Source organism: Engraulis encrasicolus, chromosome 24 (genome assembly GCF_034702125.1).
Source record: "Engraulis encrasicolus isolate BLACKSEA-1 chromosome 24, IST_EnEncr_1.0, whole genome shotgun sequence".
NCBI lineage: Eukaryota > Metazoa > Chordata > Actinopteri > Clupeiformes > Engraulidae > Engraulis > Engraulis encrasicolus.
Window position 1 is genome coordinate 33,445,266 of NC_085880.1, and position 22,500 is coordinate 33,467,765.

A 22,500-nucleotide genomic window follows, 5' to 3' on the forward strand; every position below is an offset into this window, starting at 1 on the left:
ACTACAGTAGTACTGGAAGGGTATGGCGTTCACATTTGGAATTTAAGTGCTAACATCGACTCTGTTCCTTTTTTCACTTCTTCTTCCACTTGTGTCTGTCACCTGTTGACCTTGCAGACCGATCCCTGCCCTTGACTCTCCTCAAGGTGACCTTGAGTTCCGCACCCCCAGCGAGGAGTTCCCTCCCCCACCACCATTGGACGAACCCACAGAGGACACCCACCCCGACTCCAGGTGAGTGCACCAGCTGCTTCTGTAAATAATGACAATACTTCAAAAAGAATGCTTTTAAAAATCTACAGGTGACAATCAGACGTTTAAACGACCTACGTTCAGTTTCACTAACTTTAAATTATATGTTTTGATAGAATAGTAGTTTACCCAGATTCAAACATCCAAACCATAAAGAATGGTTTAATGCTAAAATGCATTTTGTTCTATATATCTGTATTTATTAATATTATGGTACTATACGATATTACAATCCAATGTATGATCTTTTACATTATTATTTGATATTAACATAATATTGAAACAACTTTATGTGCATTTATTAAAATGTATAAGACTTATAATTATTATACTATGCTGGTAGTGATTACACTGCAAAGGGGGTCTTACCCCATTAGACACTGTCAAGTCTTGAATTTCTATAAAGATCCCTTATCCTTATATAAAGTAATAGCCTTCTACTCATACAAACACTCCCAAGTCCATTGTGACCCAGTCAGGCAAGCTTCCACTAACCACACTACTGTATTATCACTCAGAGACGTGGATGGAGACAGTGTTTGTGACTGGGGTAAACAACAAATTCCAGGCCGCCTGTTTTGTCTGGGAAAGAATCTTAGTCGGATTTAAACCGGCTAGAGATCTCTGATCCTCTCAGGCCTTCAAGGCCAGTGCTAACAGTGTATGGAATGTGGCTGTGCTTTCTCGCATCCAAAGAGTAAATGCAGTTTTACAGAGTAGAAATACGGTTTCATTGAGATGCCTTCAAGGATATTGCAAAGAGAAAATGGAATGTGTTTGCTTTCACGCATCCACAGACTACAATACATTTACACAGTAGAAGTATGCTTTCATTGAGTTATGGAATGTGCTTTCTCATTTCTGTCTCTGAAGTAAAGCCATCTTTTCCGTCCCTTGTATTATGGAAAAGCTTATATCAAATGGACAATCGGATACAGATTTCAACCACAACGCACGTACACACATGGGAGATTGGATTGGATTAAAATACTATTTCATGTCTAATCCTCAATTAGGGAACATCTGGAGTAACATGGAGACGTATTAAAGTGAATGGCAGGGCGAGATTAGGAGATCACGAGGAGCACCGGAGGATAACCAAGCAGTCGTGACAGTGATGGTCGTTTTGGGTTATGAGAGAGAGAGAGAGAGAGAGAGAGAGAGAGAGAGAGAGAGAGAGAGAGAGAGAGAGAGAGAGAGGTTCTAAGAAAGGATTTTGCCTTTCTGCATTCATGTAGCTCTCATTTTACATTTCTGCCATTACAAACACACAAAATGGCCAGCAACGTTTCTTTGTAGACATTTTAATACTCCATTGTGTGATGCTCCATTATAGGCCTGGTCATCTGCAGAACATTCATTATATAATTATCTGTCTAATAAAACAAAAGTTAAGAATTCTTGAAAAAAACCCCAAAAGACATCCTCTACTCCTCATACTGTAAGAGCTGTCGAATGTAGATCCACGAGAGTAGATCATCCTTTGATGGTCATAAGTGTTGTTTATTTGTGAGTGGCCTCAGTTGACTCGAAACTTGAGTGCCTGGAAAGCCAAGAGCTGTGTGAGACAGTTTGTTGTTTTAATCTGCCGTGCCAGGACTGATAAAACAGTTTAGTCTTCATTTGTTCCCCTGTTTTAGTCATTAGTGCCAACGCAATCGCTCCCTCTTCCCTTTTCTTCCTTCCTCACTCCCCCAGTCCCCAGTCTTCCCATCCTTTCATATCCCTAACCACATCTTTGTTTCTGCCAAAGTGAATATGTCTATCTTTCTTCCTCCTTATCTGTCTGCCTGTCTGTCTGCATGTATGTCTATCTGTCTGCCTGCCTGTCTGTCTATCTGTATGCTGTATGTGTCTATCTTTCTTCCACTTCTTCTGTCTCTCTGCCTGACTATCTGTCTGCCTGCCTGTCTGTCTGTCTGTCTTTACAGTATGTAAGTCTGTTTGTCTGTCTGTCTGTCTGTCTGTCTCAGCCGGAATGTGCCCATCTTATCTTCTTCTTTGTCTGTCCATATGTCTGTCTGCCTGCTTCTCTTATACTGACCACATGCCACTGTGACACTAGTCCTTGTCAATCATGCCCCCCTCAGCCCACTTCATAGGAGATGGTTTTAGACTGTGTGTGTGTGTGTGTGTGTGTGTGTGTGTGTGTGTGTGTGTGTGTGTGTGTGTGTGTGTGTGTGTGTGTGCGCGCGCGCGTGTGCGTGCGTGCGTGCGTGCGTGCGTGCGTGCGTGCGTGTGTGTGTGTGTATGCTTCTGTGTGTGTGTATGAGTGTGTGAGTCTGTGCGCGCGCACATGCATGTGTGTGTGCATGTTTGTGTCATCTGCATCTGTATGTGGGAGACCTGGACCTGTGTGTGTCTGAGAATGTGTATGTACAGTATGTGTTTGTGTGTGTGAGAGTGAAAGGCAGAGGCAAGATAATATGACAGCAGAGCAGAGCGTTTAAGAGCGTGTCAGAGACATTCCTTCCCAAGTTGTCCCCTTGCATATGTGTGTCAGGCTAAGGGCTATTTTTAGTCTGCATGTGTGCGGCCCGGAGTGCCTGTGCCTGTGCCATGCCCACCACCACCACACACAGCTGGAGGCAACTCTCTTTGTGTGTAGATTCCTTCTGTCTCCAGTATCGGAAGGGAATTTAGTCTGACACACCATGTGTATGTCCATACGTGTGTGTGTGTGTCTGTGTGTGTAAGTGCGTGTGCGTGTGCGTGTGCGTGTGCGTGAGCGTGTGCGTGTGCGTGTGCGTGTGCGTGTGCGTGTGCGTGTGCGTGTGCGTGAGCGTGTGTGTGTCCTGCTGTATGCCTGTATGTCTGTATGGATGTGTGTGTATTTACTTTTCACACCCACATTCACACATGAGGTCAGTGAAAGAGGCCTGTCAGTGCCGAGCGAGAGTGCTGGTGCGGTCACACTTAAGCTGAGAATTTAATAGTGTATCACTACATTGTGTGTGTGTGTGTGTCTGAGAGAGAGAGAGATGGAGAGTGTACTAAATTTGTATGCGTGTGTTATAGGGAGCCAATGAGAGTGAGAGTGAGAGTTTGAGAGACAGACAGAGATACAGAGAGTGACTGGGAGGGAGAGGGATGGTGTGTGTAAGTGAGTGTGAGACAGAAAGGGAGAGAGAAAGTGTGTGTGTGTGTGTGACAGAGAGGGAGAGAATGTGTGTGACAGAGTGAGAGTGAGAGAGAGAGTGTGTGTGTGTGTGTGTGTGTGACAGAGAGAGAGAAAGAGAGAGAGGGCTATCAGGGCTGTGAAGTGTGTCTGGTATTTTGAGGACGGCGTCCAGAGAGAATGGCTAAACTGCTGCTGCTCCTCTCTGCCTTCTCTCTGGATCAGGACACTCAGGACAGACACAGGCACAGACACAGGCGCCGGGTGAGTCAAACGCTATGCTCTCTGGTCTTAGAAGGAGGTAAATGCATCTAACTGCTGGGATACACACTTGTGTGGTGGGTGGGATGCACACAGACAGACAGACAGACACGCACGCACACGCACATGCACGCACGCACACACACACACACACACACACACATTCACGTCTTGAGGATGTGGTAGACACACACACACACACACACACACACACACACACACACACACACACACACACACACACACACACACACACACACACACACACACACACACACACACACACACACACACACACACACACACACACACACACACACACACACACACACACACACACACACGTGTCCGCGTGTCTAGCTGTTTGTCTTTCTCCTTCTCTTCTCGTCTCTTCTCGCCCCTTTGATGAGGCTTCAGGGTTTCTGGTTAGCGCACACAGCTGTCAGGCAGAGCTTACAGACTATCAATCTACTGTGGCCCTCAGTAGACACAGGCATCAGGCAGAGGAAGGAGCTAGAAAAGGAGAAAAAGAAAAGAAAGCAAGAAAAGTAAACCAAAAGCCCAAAGACTCTTGAAGAGGACAGAGATTCCAGAACACAATGACAAATGCAGCATTACCTCAGCCCTTACAGAGTAGAATACTCCAATGTGGAAATTGACTCTCCAAGTGCTGAATTGACACTAAAAATGTTACTCTGAATGGAGTAAGTAGCCCTGTTGGAGAACATGAAGAGTTACAGTGGAAGTGTGTGAAGACAGCGGTGGGGTTGTGGAAGCTGTTGTTTTTCCTGCGAGCAGCGCGTTGAGAGGAAGGAAATTACAGTGAGTGTACTTTTTGCAGTTGGCTCCCTGTCACTTTCGCCTTCTCTCCTCCTCCTCCTCTCCTCCTTCTCCTCCTCTCCTCCTCTCCTCCTTCTCCTCCTCTCCTCCTCTCCACCTTTCTCCTCCTCCTTTCTCTATCTCCCTTCCTTCCTCCTCCTTCCTCTTCTAATCGCCCCTCCTCCTAGTCCTCCTTTCTCTATCTCCCTTCCTTCCTCCTCCTCCCCTCCTTATCCATCTTCCGCCTCGTCTTTCTTCTTACCCTCCTCCTCCTCTTCATCCTCCTCCTCCTCATCTTGAGGTATGATGGTTGCGTGCTTACTGATGAAAACTGCATCAGCAAGAGTGTGTTTTTATCCACCTCCTCCTCTTTCTCCTGCCCCTCCTCCCCCACTTCTTCCTCCTCCTCCTCCTCCTTCCTCCTCCTCCTCTCTATTCTTCCTCCTCCTCCCTTCTCTTCTTCCTCCTCCTCCTCCTCCTTCCTCCTCCTCCTCTCTATTCTTCCTCCTCCTCCCATCTCTTCTTCCTCCTCCCTTCTCTTCTTCCTCCTCCTCCTCCTCCTCCTCCTCTCTCTTCTTCCTCCTCCTCCTCCTCTCTCTTCTTCCTCCTCCCTTCTCTTCTCCCTTCTCCTCCTCCTGGTATGATGGGCGAGTGCAGGCATCTGACAGCTGAGGCAGTAGGAGTGTGTTTTGACAGGATGATGTGTGTCTCCTTGGCTAGCGGTGGGGTGGTTCATCTTTTGACGTTGCAGTAGTATGGTATGTGAGTGGTGTGTGTGTGTGTGCGCGTATGCGTGTGTGTGTGTGTGTGTGTGTGTGTGTGTGTGTGTGTGTGTGTGTGTGTGTGTGTGTGTGTGTGTGTGTGTGTGTGTGTGTGTGTGTGTGTGTGTGTGTGTGTGTCTGTCTGTGCATGTGTGTGTGAGTATATGCAAGTGTGTGTTTGTGTATGCACATGCATGTGAGTGAGTGTGTCAGCTCCTCTGTGTGTATGCGTGGGTGCTGTTGTGAATGTGCTGTGTCATGAGTGTTCGCTTAAGCACTTAAGCACACATCTGGAGAGAGCTGAGGCCCTGCATGCCTGAACCCATCCACCTGCACGCACGCACGCACGCACGCACGCACACACACACACACACACACACACACACACACACACACACACACACACGCGCGCGCTGCACCTACACGCACACGCACAAACACACGCACACACACACACAGACCTCATACTTTCACTTGCCCCCTGCCCCTCCCTGGCCTCCAAAAACATTTCTCTGCAAGCTGCAACTTAACCTCCTCATGGAAATATTTTATTGAATTGGATGTCAAACCATTCTACTTTGGTGCAGTCAGGAGTGTATTGGGAAAGTAAAAGTCCAGCCAGATATTCCTTCCCTCCATAGAGAAATAATGACTTCCGCCGTTCAGGTCGCATAGTTTGCGCTTGGTGTACACAGGTCTTAACACAGGTGTTTTCACTATTTAGCTCATCAGTGGCTGAAAAGGGACAAATTAAGTTTTCCATTAGTTTGACACGATGATGCATTAGCTTCTTGTTCCTCAACTTTGTGCTGACTTGACTTTACACAGTTTTGGCCCCATTCCTCGTGGCTAGCTAGCACCTACATTTTTGTGCCCATTAGAAAGGACATTTGTTAACATAGTTACCAAAAACACTTTCGAGAAAAGCTATTTCTAGTGTTGTTAGTACAGCCTTAGATTATTAGAATGCATTAGAAGAGTGTGGGTATATGTTTCCATATCCACCACACATAGGCAGCCGTGCACACATACCCACCTCAGCTGTCAGGGTGTGGGGCAGCTGCAAAACAGTCCTTTATACCGCAGAAATTTGACATTCCTGACAGGAGGGAGGGTCACACACACACACACACACACACACACACACACACACACACACACACACACACACACACACACACACACACACACACACACACACACACACACACACACACACACACACACACACACACACACACACACACATTTCTGAGCCTGGCTGCAGCTGTGAGTGGGTAATGCTAATACGGTCCACTGCTATAATTACCATTATGGCACGATGATATAATTCTGCTGAACCGGCCCAGTTTCATACCCCAGTGTGCTGCGATGTTAGCAGAGTAGCCTAGTATCACGGGAGTGTCCCAGTTAATGCGTAGTGCTTTAAACATTTCGATACAACATTCACAGATATATAGTAGGCTACATAGCTTTTGGAGATATTTCCCTTTGGTAGCCTACAAACGGTTTGTGTTTTAATGTGGGTGTACTCACATACTGCCGGGTCTTTAACCTGAAACGACCTTGACAGGAATAATAAATGTTGTTTGCCATGACTCATCACACTTACAAATCCCAATGCCTTTACAAGCTGAGGTGGTTGGCACGGTAACAGAATGCTGAGTGAGTTGCTCTGAGGAATAGTTACCATGGTTATCAATGATGGGCTCTAGGATGTCGGAGGAGGGAACAAAGCAGCCTATTGCAAATTCACACACAGGATAGAGGAATAATAATTTGGATATGACTGTTTCAGCACTTGAATGGAACATTTTCTGAAAGAAAAGGCAGATCAGCAGTCTGTGCAAGGGAGAAAAAAGTTTAAAAGGAAAAAAAACAGAGTACGCCTCATTTGCGTTTCCCTGCTGAATCGCAGCGTAATTAGCTTGTACTGTACCTGGTAGTCATTAAGACATTCAGGGAGTGTGTGTGTGTGTGTGTGTGTGTGTGTGTGTGTGTGTGTGTGTGTGTGTGTCTGTGTCTGTGTCTGTGTCTGTGTCTGTGTCTGTGTGTCTGTGTGTCTGTGTGTGACAGAGAGAGGGAGAGACCTAGGGAGAGAGAGAGAGAGACAGACAGACAGAGAGATGGATGAGAAAATTAGTGAAAAGGAAAGAGAGAGATGAGAGAAAGAGAGAAAGATGAATACTGAGAGAGAGAGTGATGAGAGAATGCGAGAAAGAGAGGAAGAGAGAACGAGAGAAAGAGAGGGAGAAAGCGATGGGCTAAAATACAAGCTATATGCAGCAGTTGTATTGTTGTTGCCCGTTTTATAAGCCGGTGTTGTGCCAAGTCTAGTCTGTAGGCATTAGTTTGTTTACCTGCAGTCTGTTTGCCATTAGGCTGTCTGCACAGTTAGATTTGCAGTTAGAGTTGTTCTTATTCCACCAGCTGTATCTGGAAAATTGGCCACAGTAATAGTTCTGTTGTCTTCTTTTCTCCTTCCCTCTCACAATCTCTTTGTGCCCCCTCCATTGTGTGTTTGTGTGTGTGTGTGTGTGTGTGTGTGTGTGTGTGTGCGTGTGTAGGTGCGTGCGTGCGCGCGTGTGTGAGTGTGTGTGTGTGTGTGTGTGTGTGTGTGTGTGTGTGTGTGCGTGCGTGTGTGTGTGTTTGTGTGTGCACATATGTGTGTTTGTTCGTTTGTGTGTGTGTTTGCGCTCCTGCAGTTTGTGTGCTTGTGGACCTACAGTATGTGTCAGTGTGTTTATGTGTCTGTCTGTGATGATGAGCAAGATTGTTATTTGTTCCCCATAATGGCACCCACTCCATGCAGGGGCAATGAGCTGTCTCTTAGCCTGAGGCCTCTTTCTTGTCATTATGGGCTGTCTGCCATCGCTCCACTGCACTCAATATGTAGCCATTTACCACAAAAAAACATTTTGTTTCATTTATAAATGGCAACTGTAACTCAAGCAAATGCAATAATAGCCTGTAACTTGGTCTTATGTATAACAGTCAATTCATTTCTTGCTGTCTAGCATTTCTGCCGTGCTCCCTATAAAGGCTTGTTTAACTGGAGCCGTCCAGATGTGAGACTGGTCTGTACCAACGTAACCTCATCCCCATCCCCATCCCCATCCCCATCCCCATCCCCATCCCCATCCCCATCCACATCCCCGTCCCCATCCCCATCCCCATCCTCATCCCTATCCCCATCCCCATCCCCATCCCTGCAGCAACATAAAGCAGCCCTTGTACCTGACCGCTCACAATGACATCACCACACAATACCGCTGTGTGTCTGTCTGGGTTTCTTTGCTGCTGCTCTCTCTCTCTCTCTCTCTCTCTCTTGCACACGCTCTCTTTCTCGCACAAGCTGCCTCTTGCACTCTCTCTCTCTCTCTCTCTCTCTCTCTCTCTCTCTCTCTCTCTCTCTCTCTCTCTCTCTCTCCCTCTCTCTTGCTCTCACTCTCACTCTCTCTCAATTCAATCCAATTTATTTCAGGTTTGATTGAATAACATAACAATATTAAGGACATTTAAAATCATTAGACATTTAAGAACATCAGCTCTCTCTCGCAGACGTTCTCTCTCTTGCACACACACACTCTCTCTCTCTCTCTCTCTCTGACTCTCTATCTCTCTAACTCTCTCTCTCTCTCATTCAAACTCTACTTTCTCCCCTCATTCTCATCCTCATGTCTGTCAGTCTTTCTCTCTTCCTCTCCACTCTTCTATTTATGTCTCTGTCGCTTACTCTCTCTCTCTCTCTCTCTCTCTCTCTCTCTCTCTCTCTCTCTCTCTCTCTCCCCAAATTGCTTACAGCCATCTTCCCCTTGCTCTTGTTTCCAAGCTCCCTTTCTTGCTCTCTTGCTCTCTCGGTCTCTTTCTCACAGTGTGAGCAGCACCATGGTTACGGTCCCTGGTGACGGAGTGAGCTGTTTGTTATTGTTCGGCCATGTTCTTTTTTAGAAGGCTGGCCTGTACCTTACCCTCTCCTTCCTCTTACAGCTAGCCTGAGTACTGCTCCCTGCCCTCTACCCCTCCGGCTGCTAATATGCAACCGTATCTCACTCATTTCGTAAAGTCTTCACGAAAATAATATATTAATTTTCGTGGTGCATTCACGTTATTGCCCGCCTTTCGTAAAGTCTTCACGAAAATAATAGATTAATTTTCACGCTGCCTATTCACTTGAATTGCCCGACTGTTGCCTAGCGACCCACTAGTTTGATGCCCTTTCGGTAGCCTACTGTCACATGGTAATCAAACATTTCAAACAAGCAATTTAGGGTTAGGTTTAGGGTCAAGGTTAGGGTTAAGGTTAGGGTTAAGGTTAGGGTTAGGGTTAGGTTTAGGTTTAGGGTTAAGGTTAGGGTTAGGGTTAGGTTTAGGTTTAGGTTTAGGGGACATAAGGCGTAAGTACCGAAAGGGCGTCGAATTAGTGAGTCCCGAGTGTATCAGCAGTGTTCTGTCAGCACCCCCTCCCCGCCCCTGCAGACATTTGGATAACCATAGCAGCAGTGGGGCAATTCAAGTGAATAGGCAGCGTGAAAATTCTATATATCTATTATTTTCGTGAAGACTTTACGAAAGGCGGGCAATAACGTGAATGCACCACGAAAATTAATATATTATTTTCGTGAAGACTTTACGAAAGGCGTGAGATAGGGCTCTAATATGGGTGCTGTGCTCTACTCTTCTTTGTTGAGAAAGAAAAGACCCTTCCCTTTCTTTTCTGTCTCCAAGGCTGCATCCGAAAGTCCCTACTGCCTTCCTATGTACAGTAGAATTCAAAAATAAGGAACAGACTATGTAGTACATTTGAATACCAGGAGGCAAACGGTACGCAGATGACTTTTTATATCCAGTCATATTTGCAGTATAGCAAACGATGGTTACTACTTTGCTACAACGTCACTATCCCAGAAGTCTGTGGGAGGCCGACAACTGAACAGTCATTGGTGCCATCAGCGGCCCAGCGACCGATCTGGTTCAAGGGTTGTGTAAATGATGGTGCTGTAGTACATCCGAACTGTGCTCACTAATCGTCTGGCTTTCTGCGTGGAAACTACTGGTCAGGACGAGTGATAGCTACTGCTAAGGCCTACAGGATTCAGATAGCCCTACTGTCAGCTGGGCTGTATTGTTGTTAAAGGAAAGGTCCTGCCCCCTGTCTTGGTAGCAAACCAGACTAGGTGCCGTGCTGAGCAGAGTACAGCAAGGTCCTCTCTCTCTCACTCTCACTATCACATTAATGAGCTTTTGAGTCATGCTGTGCTGGAAGATGCAATGGCCATGGTCCATGGGAACATGTGCTAGAAATGTTCCAGCTCCAGAATTCTGAAATGTTTGGCAATGCCACCTATCCAGACTGATAGGCAAAACAAAGCAGGTGGTATGGGTGGTGCAGGCCTAGATAAGTGCTGGGCTGGGAAAATCAAGGTCGTCTGACTGGTACAGTGAGAGGGTAAGGGCAAGGCATTGCCACGCAAGTTTTATGTACATTTTGTGCGCAGGAGAACACCTCACACAAGACGTGCGTGTGCAGTGCAATCTTGGCAAAACTGCGAGGGGCGATCTTCCGAACTTCCATGTTTGGATTCGTTGTTGAGTCAAACAATGGAAAGCATTGATGAAAGCCCTGCTAGCTATCTGCCCCCTAGATCAGTGTTTCCCAACCAGGGGTACGTGTACCACTAGGGGTACGCGAGCACACTGCAGGGGGTACTTGGAAAAATGTTACTACAATAACAAATGTATGGACATTGGGATAGAGAAAGTGATATAGAACTTAGGGGGTACTCATGGCACAACTTAGAGGCTTAGGGGGTACGCGAGAGAAAAAAGGTTGGGAAACACTGCCCTAGATGATACCTCCAGTTACGGGCGACATTTTAGGTACACAGCAAGAATTTACCTGGCCTAGCTGTAGCAGCACCCTGTGCTAGGTAAAGCATGGGTGCATCCCAATATGTGTCCTTGCCTCCTCCACTTGTGCTTGTCTCCTCGTCCCGCCTCCTGTCCCCTCCTCCGTGGAGAAAACGATAAAGTTTCCCAGCTGTCAGCCTCGCCACAACAACTTTTGAGGGACTGTTTTTCATTCACCATCCCAATTGCAAATGAGAAAAAGACTTTACAATTGAGCTTTTGCAAGATATTGAAATATAATGCTGTTGTCAGTGATGTCATCATGACGAGAAGCAAGTGGAGGAGGCAAGTGGAGGAGGCAAGGTCACATATTGGGATGCACCCCATGTCTCTCACCATGGCTGTGGAATTCATGCAAACTCAAACTGGGTGCTCTGCTGCACCTTATATTACTGTACTGAACTTCCCCCTCTCTTTCAGTGATCATGGGTGGTGAAAACAATCAGCATAGACTGTTGTGACATGATGAACCACCAGGGACATTTTATTTTGGAAAAACGCCCATAGTGATTTTTCTGCCAGGTTTTTCCTGTCAGGAGATGGGCAAGCTGGGGGCACATGAGGAGGACATGTAGCCTACTTACTGTACATACACCAGGCTTGTACGAAATTCCGAATGGAAAGAATTTCAATTCAAAGTAATGCCATAATGCGAACACTAGGTGGTGGTGTTCTATGTACTTTCAATGGGTGGTGTAGATTAAATTCAAAGAAATTCAAGGTAATGGCACCACCTAGTGTTCGTATTATGGCATTATTTTGAATTGAAATTCAGTCAATTCGGAATTTCGTACAAGCCTGACATACACAAACCAGCCAGGCAGCCGGTGATGAAGATCACATGCTCAGAGCAGACAGTGTGTGATGAAGTGGAGGTCACATGCTTTAACCAGGCAGCCAGCTGACCATCCGTCCAGAGCTGAGCGGAGCTGAGCTGAGCTATGCACAGTTGTTGAGGGAGTGTTTCTACGGCAACCGTGTGTGCTTGGAGTGTAGAGTGTATTTTTAGCTACACACAAGTGGTGGCAGCCACCCCCCCCTATCCACCACCAACCTCTTCAGCCCCTCCCGACCCCAGACAACCTCCTCACTCCCCCCAATCAGGAGCAACTGCAGAGGGGAGTGAGGGGTGTAAGGGTGGAGGGGTGGAGGACTGGCAGTTGGAGTAAAGGGTTAAGCCGGTGGAGCAGTGGGGGCGGGGCGAGTTGGGGGAGTGGGAAGAGTATATGGATGTTGTGGATGGTTGAGGGTGTGTGTGGATGAAGGGTGGGGTGGGGGGACTTGTAGGGGTGGAAAGGGTATGTGTCAGACCAGGGGCCAGCTGTTTGATAGAGGCTGGTCTAGGGCTGGTTGGATGTCAGACAGCTTTCTACTGAGGTGCCCATTGCCAACGCACTAGCTAGACACAGCACTCCTCTCCACTCTCCATCAATTTGTCATCCTTCACACACACTGATACCCTACGCCACCCTGACTAGGATGAACTGCAGGGGGGGGTTGTAGGTCTATAGAGGGAGGTGGAGGGGGATGGATGTAGTAGAGGTGGGGTGTGTGTCTGGGGTATGATTGTTGTGAAAGGCTGTGGGTGTAGTGCAGTATGGATGTGTGTGTCTGTGGGTCTGTCAGACATATGGCCTGCATGTTGATGGAGGTTGGCTGGATAGGCTGCCAACTGACTTCCCAGTGCCCACGGCTGGGGGTAGTAACTCAGACGGAGGTGCCTTCTGTTAACATGCTCAGACATCACTGACACACACACGGGAGGCATGATCTGACACACACACATCATCTATTATGATGATAATCACATTATGTGCATGATTATGTGTGTGTGTCTATAGGCCTATCTATGTCTGTATTGTCTTTGTCTGTGTCTGTGTATTTGTACGCATGTCTATGTGCCTGTTTATTTGTATAGTCATGCACAGTCATAACCATGGCTTAACCAGCTGTTCTAGTGCTCTATTTCCCGTGTTCTACTCCCAGTGTTCTACTTCCAGTGTTCTACTCCCAGAGTTCTACACCCAGAGTTCTATCTTCACTGTTCTGTTCCCTGTGTTCTACTCCACGTTTACCTACCCTGTCTTGTTCACCCCCACAGGTCCTTCCCACCCCCTCCTGCTGAGAGGAGCGCACCCATCCCTCCTGCCTCCCCACGCCTCCCCCCACCAGGCGACCAACCCCACCTCCACGTCTTCCCCCCCTCCCCCCCCCTTCCCGCTCACCTCCTCCAAGACGCGGCCGAGTTCCCCACACCTCCCCCCACCCCTCCGGACAGAATCGCACCTCCTCCTCCTGCCACAGCTGCGGAGCCCATCCCCTCTCCCCCCGCCTCACCACGTCCTCCTCAGGCACGCCGTGTTCCTCCATCACCTCCTCCCAGGGTATCGTCAGTACCACAACCACAACCACCTCCTCCTCCTCCACCACCTCCTACTTCTCCACCTCCTGTACCTCCTCCCAGTAGTCAAGATCAGGAGTGGCCCCAGCCACCTGCTCTCGATGCACCTGGGTCTCCTGTGTTAGCTGTGCCTGCTTGTCTACCTCCCGATCCTGCTCCTGTCCCACCACCTCCTCCACCACCACCTCCCAGCACCCAGGACCGGCACTTCCCTCCTCCCCCACCTCCTTGTCCTGCTCCCCCAGCCAGGTAAACGTCTTTACTTCTCTGCTGTTTTTTCCTATGACTGCACATCCTGAAACAACCAGTGATGGGCAACCTGGTTTTACCTGTTCAATTAGTAAAGTTGGTCAGGTAAAACCAGGTCGTTTGGAATATGTGGCACTGGATTGTAGTTTCTGAATCCAGGCTGCCCATCAGTGGACACAACGTGGTTCAATGGGTTTGAAGTATTTTCAGCTGTCAATTTTGAAACACAGGACTGTAATTTCCTGGTTTGGAATCAGAAATGGAGACTGAGTGCAGAGTGAGTGATGCCATTCTGTTTCCTTCCCTATAAAAAAACCATTTAAATGTTTGCTGCTGCTTGGTTTTGAAGACTGGCAGGCGTGCTGGCTGCTCTCATTCTAGACTGATTTGGTAACAGTATCCAGTAAAAGGGTTGGTAACACTTTATTTTAGGGATACATCTATTAGCACTAATACATACAATGTTAATGCCTGCATAAGTACCTTGTAAGGCATGTACTAAGCAAATGCTAAGGCCTACTAGGTCCTTACTAAGGTTAAATTGGTAATAAATCCCTTATTGTGCATGAACAAGACATTTGCGAATACATGCCTAACAAATGTTTGATTTTGTTTTGTACATGCCTCACAAGTTACTTATACAGGAACATTGTATGTATTAGTGCTAATAGATGTATCCCTAAAATAAAGTGTTACCAAAGGGTTTTATATTCAAATGTAGATGGTGGTAGGCTCTTATGGGGTTGCTGACAGCTTTGGTCAGGCCTGGGACTAAGTCATATGAAAGGGCCACATCCAACGTAATGAAGACCCAGTTCTGGACCTTCCCTCTCTCTGGGCCTGGGACAACTGTCCCCTTTGCCCCCCCCCCCCCCCCCCCCCTCGGCTTCCCTGAGTCCTTCTGTTATTATGGTTATGCTGGCTGAACTGCGCTGGCTAAGCATGAGAAGTATTTCTGGATATGCTGATGGAAGTGAACGATGCAATGGATGCCAACTGGCTCAGCTTGGTAGAATGTTACAGTAGTAAAACGCCTCCCCGACGCCTCCAAAGATAAGACGAGCGTTAAGGCAATTGCCTGAGGTATGGTGATGGACCGACTTCATTTCTTTTATACTTTATTGGTCTCAAAGGAAATTAAAAGGAATCTAGCTCACGGCGTAGCCTGTTTCCCATAGCCTACCGCAGTTGGCTTGAGCTAGTTGGTTGAAGACCGAGACTGAAGGTCTGTACTGCACAGGAAGACCTTGGTCAGAAGAGGCTTGTTTAGTCGTTCAAGAGTGTTTTTTTCCATTGCCTCATACAGTACCTCCCACACTATGGGTTTATGATATCTGACAGCTGTATGGGCTAATGAAGGTGATGTTTTTTGTGGGGGCTTCTATATAAGGCCCATGTGGGACATTATATTGTTGTTGTCTGTCTTTGTTCTGTTTTGGCATCTGCTATGGTAATGCTGAGTCATTTAGAACAAAAGAAGGTATCACACACCAATAAAGTCTTTTTGAGGTACTAGCCACTGGCCAAATATCAAAGAAAATAAAGAAGATGCCGCACAATACTGAGTCATACCACAACTAAACAAAACACAGAGAGACAGAGAAACAGACACACACACACACACTCATGCACGCACGCACACACACATACTGAAACGCACGCACGCACGCACGCACGCACGCACGCACGCACGCACGCACGCACGCACGCACGCACGCACGCACGCACGCACGCACGCACGCACGCACGCACGCACGCACGCACAAGCTTTTTCTTTCTGCCCGTCCCTTCATCTGCTACCCCCCTCCTTTAGTTATTTTCCCCATTACATTACCATTCTAGAATGTTCTATTCTGAGACAACCTGAGGACGTGCCTCGACTTCCTGGGCAGACTGGCAGCAGACGTGGGCATACACACACACACACACACACACACACACACACACACACACACACACACACACACACACACACACACACACACACACACACACACACACACACACACACACACACACACACACACACACACACACACACACAAAGGCAGACACAAAGGCAGACACAAGGCTAGACAGCACGCTCCACTCTGCCCCAGTCCAATGCTCCATTTGCCTCGGCAAGGAAATATTAAATTAAGATGTCCCCGTGAGTCATATTATGATGACAATATAAAAACCCCAATATGCTCTGGACGGTTATTGTCCATATGCACTGCAGCGGCAGACTAATAATAATGGCAAACTGGGATGGGCAAGCTCTGATTTTACACTGGAGATGCTTGCTTGGCTTGCCTCAGTATCACAGATATGAATCTAGAAAGGAAATGTTCAGTTGACTTCCTCTGTGACTGAAGTTGTGATTGATAAAAAAGCTTCAGAGACTATTGTCATGACAAAAGCATCATAGCAGTGGTGGTAGGTAGATGTTATTCATTTTTATACATATTTTATTCATACATATTGTACATATACACATGTAGGCCTACATACTTTGGTTCGGTGTGCCATAGTAGGATGGGGATATTTTGCGGTGGTATGGTCGGATGGAGTGGGGTGTGGTTGGGATGCTCTGCTGTGGTGGGGATATGGATGCTGTGCTGTAGTTGTGCTGAGCCTGGGCTGGTCCTCTCTGATGAAGGATGGGAATACAGGCTCCTTTATGCCTGCAGCACCGGGTGGTAATATGCTCCTTGGGCAATATGCTTATTACTTTTGTTCAGTGGTTTAACGGCGGTTTATGATGCTCAATGCCCCTGCTGCCCATGTTTTCAAGATTAATCTCTTTTTTTGGCCATGTTCTCATGCAGCTGGTTATACAGCTGTGGTAATGGTTAGAGAGCTGGTCTTGGGATTGAAGAGAAGGGGAGGGTTTGCTGGTTTGAATTCTCATAGGCGGAATGTCTTGAGTGTCCTTGAGCAAGGCAGCTAACAGTACATTAATCCACTTAACTAGAGCATATATCACTTTGGATAAAGTGCTTGCTAAGTGGTACGCAATGTGCATAGGGAATATGCTTAATTGTGCTTACTGGCATTATGCTCCATCGGCAATATGGTTATTGCTTTTGTTCAGTAGCTTAATGGCGAGAAATGATGCTCCTTTTCCTTGCTGCCAGCAGTAGTATGATTCTTTTCTGTGAATAATTCTTGCAACTTTTCAAGTCTTTGCTGCAAGAAGAAAAGACAGGAAATGAGGTCATTTTTAAGGATGTCTGGTAATCTCCTCAGCCGCCTGCCTGACAACACAAAGTGATGTTTAATTGCTTAGCCACAAGCTGATGAGTCAGTGATGCTGGAAGCTGCATCAGTGACTTGGAACATCCATGCAATATTTCATTTGACCACCAGATGGCAGTAGTGTAACAGTGTTTGCCGTACACTTTCCCACCACTTCTGTCAGTGCGCTGTGTGCAATGCTGTACTACTGAGAACCCTCTGCGGCCATGCTGTGCTCTACTCTGAGCTATTTACAGCCATACTGACAGAGGCATTGCATGCATTATTTAAGCGTACAGAGCAGAGCCCATCTACTCTCCACAGCTTCGCTTTGGGCATCGCAAGATTTACTGAACCCCCCCATCCCCTCCCCATACCCCACAACCCAAATGGGCCAGACATCTCTAACACAGAAGAGCTGCGACAGTTAGTTAGAGTTCAAGTTAGATATGAGCTTGGTACTGCTGAGCGGAGATGGGGAGTGACAGGCACATTAGAAGCTATTTAGGGCCCTGCAGCGAATGAGCTGGGAATGCTTTATCACTCTCAGTCACACTCAGCCCTACTTCTGTGCTGTGCACAGCTAGCTCTCCTCCTCTTCCATGCATTTTCACCTCAACCTTATTTGCAAGTACATGCGTAAGCTGACTGCATTCCAGTTAGTGCAAGGCTGTGGCCATTAAGTTGCTGCTGCTGCTGCTGCAGCTGCAGTCTCTTGCTGAATCTGTGAGGAGGAAAAGATTTAAGGGGTAGTTTAAAGCCTGCACATCCAAAAATTATCGACCTGGGAGCAGGACAACCAAATGACAAGATAAAAATAATAAAGTTGGCTTCAACCAGGATTTTTCTGCTCCTACTTTTTACTTAATAATAATAAACACTTCAGGTGAACACCCTTCTTCAGACGTGAGAAGATTTTAGAACAACTCATAGTCAGAAAGGTTATTGGAAGAGTGAGGGCAAAATAGCTGTAACTGAAACAATAGAGGTCATTCGACATCTACGTACTGTATTCTGGAGCAACTGTCAGACGTGGAGTTTGGAGAAAAAATGGAAAATTGGACTCACACACACACATCCAGACACATCCAGACACATCCAAAGATGGATTGTTGCACGGGCCTACTGGTCCTACTGGTCCTACTGGTCCTACTGGGCCTACTGGGCCTACTGGGCCTACTGGTCCTACTGGGCCCAGGCCCAAGGGGACCAAGAGCCAATGGGGCTCTAATAGGGCAACATATTAGACAATTAAGCTTTTTGAATCGGAACCTTTGACTCTTGAATACATCTATCAATAGCATGAAGTGAACCTGCACTATCCTCCATGCTCCCCCATGACCGATGCCCTGAACTGACTTTCATATATAGGCTGAATCAACTCTATTTGAAAACATGCATAGATGATGTTTAGGCAAATGAGGTTTAAATTAAACAAATGCAGAAACGCTGCCTCTACAGCAGTGGTAGATAATCAGATCAGGCTAAATGGTGATTTGAGCAGCAAGTGGCTGATGGGGTAGTCGCCTGACAGAGGCCAGCTGCTCTACCCCCCCAGGGCTCCCAGATCCCCCATGACCTCATCTCTGCTGCCCAGAGGCCCTGTCTGTGGAAGGAGAGCCATTAGCTACATAAATGAGGGTGATTGAGGGATGAGGGAAGTAAAACAAATAGGCTGATTGATACAAAGTAAACAGCTTCAGAGTGTTGAACGAAGAGAAGACGCCAGAGCAGCACAGATGGGATGGTATTTCTTTTTTACTTCAAGTGCACGTGCAAAGAAATCCCGCACACTGTCCATTCCACCAACAAACTTTAATACAACGTTTCGGTCATCCGACCTTCTTCAAGAAGGTCGGATGACCGAAACGTTGTATAAAAGTTTAATACTTTAATACAACGTTTCGGTCATCCGACCTTCTTCAGATGACCGAAACGTTGTATTAAAGTTTGTTGGTGGAATGGACAGTGTGCGGGATTTCTTTGCACTTGACTGACAACCCCGCTGGGATAACATCCTACGCACCTGCCCAACTACAGAGGTGTGCAAAAGCGTCTTTATTGAACTAATTCAAGTGCCCAACATGTTAGGGACTAACGTTTCGATGGAAAGCCATCTTCATCAGAGTCCTCTCTCCCTCTCGTCTCCCTCCCGTCTCCCTCCTGTTGATGCACCAGATGAAGAAACAGAAGCGCGTGGAACCCCTTTTGTGTTAGCTTCAGAGTGTTCTCCTTTTCTCTGTGTTGCTCATGGGTGTAGGACCTGTCAGATGTCTGGTAGAGTAAACCCATGGCAGTCAATTTTTCAGTTGTTATTTATTACAAGGTTGCAGTCTTGTTTACTTGTCTAAAATGTCTGCGCATTTCGGCCAATAAGGCCAAATAGGATTTACTGTCTTGTTCAAGGATTCAAGGATTCAAGGATTCAAGGATATTTATTTGTCATGTACATAGAGACACTTTCGTGTCACTTGTAATGAAATGCATGGCCGTTGCAAAACAAGTGTGCAGAAGAAGGGTGAAGAAGAAATAAAATAAAAATAAAAATAAAAGTTTGTGTGTGTGTGTGTGTGTGTGTGTGTGTGTGTGTGTGTGTGTGTGTGTGTGTGTGTGTGTGTGTGTGTGTGTGTGTGTGTGTGTGTGTGTGTGTGTGTGTGTGTGTGTGTGTGTGTGTGTGTGTGTGTGTGTGAGTGTGTGTGTGTGTGTGTGTGTGTTCAATCAAAGTAATTAGGAGGAATTCAGTAAGCAAATGGCATGAGGAAAAAAGCTCTTTCTCAGTCTTTCAGTTCTAGCTCTGTGACAGCACAGTCGCCTTCCAGATCTCATTTTTTTAAATAGTCCATATCCTGGGTGTGACTGGTCTTTGAGAATGTTATGGGCCCTAGATAGCACTCTCTTTGTGTATATGTCTTTCACGGCAGGCAGAGGTTGACGAATACAGCGCTGTGCAAGGCTTATCGAAACTCATCATTGAAGGGGGGATAAAGGAGGATGATAATTATCACCAGTTACATGTAAATTATCATGACTATCAACATTAAAAGGATATGAAATATATGTTTTGCATAGGCAGTGTGGCAGACCCAACAGTTTTATCGCATGGCCTGCCCCAGTGACCTTGGGATGTGAGTGAGTTGCTTGACACAAACTTGTCTCATCGGATTCCCCTTGTCTGCATTAAGATGGTGTGGCTTTGGGGCTGTTTCCTCCCCTAGACAGACACGGTCTCTCCTATCACATCCAAGGTAATGCAGTAAGAGAGGGGTAATTGGGGGAGTAGAGGGATGAAGGGTTTTCTGAGAGCGGTTGAAACTCCCCCCTGTCAAAGTTTACTTTATGAGGACTGGGTCTCTCCAATCACATTAGGGGTGTTGCAGTAATGCAGTAATGGAATAATGCATAGTGGCATGTTGGTGGATATGGGTGGGTGGAAATACTCCTATAGCTTGTTATGAAGACTGGGTCCCTCTCATCAAATCATATGTAATGCAGTAAAGCATTGCAGCATGGGTGGGGAACCTATGGCCCGCGGGCCATTTACGGCAACTTGAGTCCGTCTTATCCGGTCCCTATGCAGTTTCCCATGAAATGGGACATGCTTTGTAAAGCAATCTAAGATTTTACATTTGCAGTACAATTAACCCCTTAAAACGCGGCTTTATACATTTATTGTTACCAGTATGGTAATGACCAAGTCGTGGTGCATTACTAAAGGGCCTGTGGTGTGTCATAGTATTGTAGTGCTATGGTAGGTACATTTCAATGACTATTACAACGTGCCACTGGAGGTACGGTGCGCATTAAGGGGCTACGATATATTTTCACAGGACTAGTGAAAGTGTAGTCTTTTGTAAAGGTTTCTTTGTGTTCATAGTACGGCCCTTCATAAAATTTGAAGTGGCCCCTCGAATGAAAAAGGTTCCCCACCCCTGCATCACAGTGTAGTGCGCGTCCGCACGTGCATGTGTGAGAGAGGGGGGGGGGGTTGGGAGATGGGGTGTCGTATTATGCACTTAATCTCTGCTGCACTTTAAGCGGGATGGGGGGGTCAAGCACTGGTGTCACTTTTACCTCGTTTTGCACTTTACTTGGAAACCTGCTACTACTAAGTATTGTACCCCAAACACAATTTCGTTGCCTTTTTGACAATGACAATAAATTCTTGAATCCTTGAATCCTAGTGTATTTTTGAAAATGGTGGCTGGCACGGGTGGAATTTCCCCTGCTAAGGTTTTACGATGAGGAGTGGGTGTCTCCCATCAAATTGGGAGTAATTCAGTAATGCAGCAAGGTGTGGTGGGGTGTAGAGGGTGGGGCTGTGAGCTGGTCTGGGTCAGGAGACAAGACTTACTTTGAGGACTTGGTCTCTCATCACATTAGCAGTGCCGTAAGGTGTATTTAAGGCAGAGGGGGAGTAGGAATGGGGGTGGTTGGCTTGCCCCTTCCAAGGGCTTCTATGGCATGGGTCCATTGCATTAAGAGATTAAAAAGGGCATTTGGATGGGGCTCTTTGGTAGGTGCATTCAGTAGCTCTAATGAAAAACACTGTGTAGACCAGTGATTCTCAAAGTGTGGTCCGGGGACCACTAGTGGTCCGCGACACAGCTCAGGTGGTCCGTACAGGGATTTCTAATTTTCCAAGACAAGCTAGCAGTAGGCTTTATTTGTAACATTATTACAAAGATAAGCATAGCTGAAGTCTTATTTTCATCACAATAACCACATAATACATGTGAGTAAAAAATAAGTGATCTGCATTGAAATTAGCAGTGTCAAATTAGCACCAATTCGGTTGACAGGTGGTCCCTGAACATTTTTGGGGGGACAAAGTGGTCCTCGGTCTGAAAAAGTTTGAGAATCACTGGTGTAGACCAACAGAGTAGGAGCTGAATACAGTAGCTAGAAACATATCCCCCCCATACAAATAATTAAAACTCATGCAAACACATCCAGACACTCACATGAGTCAATTACAAATGCATTGTGCCCATTGTACCCACATAACCATTGTGCATGATACATATACTATGCACTCAATGAACACAAATGGACACACGCAAACGCGCACACGCGCACGCACGCACGCACGCACGCACGCACGCACGCACGCACACGCACGCACGCACACACACACACACACACACACACACACACACACACACACACACACACACACACACACACACACACACACACACACACACACACACACACACACACACACACACACACACACACACACACACACACACACACACACACACTGTGCATCTCTACATTTCTAAGTGCAGCGCGGAAGTTGAGTCGACCTAAATTCCTCAGGTCAAGGTTTATGAATCTTTCAGAAAACCTGCCACAGAAATATCTTACGGTGGCTGCATCGTTTGAAAAATTAATTTTCCAATTTCCTCCATCCGTCTCCGTGTGTGCACTCCCAGCAGTTCTAAGCCAAGGCTGCTGTACTTTGCTGTACTGTGCTGTGATGTGCTGTGTGTGTGTGGCTCTAGGAT

General features: G+C 46.7%; 1 protein-coding gene across 8 annotated transcripts in view; it reads left to right on the top strand.

Moving 5' to 3' along the window:
• tacc2 (transforming, acidic coiled-coil containing protein 2) overlaps positions 1-22,500 on the top strand; it is a 138,231-nt gene that overhangs the window by 52,286 nt on the left and 63,445 nt on the right. For all 8 annotated transcript variants that reach the window (XM_063191840.1, XM_063191844.1, XM_063191845.1 and 5 more), the window contains 2 exons: positions 118-234; positions 13,223-13,771. In XM_063191840.1, coding sequence (XP_063047910.1) covers positions 118-234; positions 13,223-13,771 — 666 coding nt within the window. The remainder of the gene's footprint in view (positions 1-117; positions 235-13,222; positions 13,772-22,500) is intronic.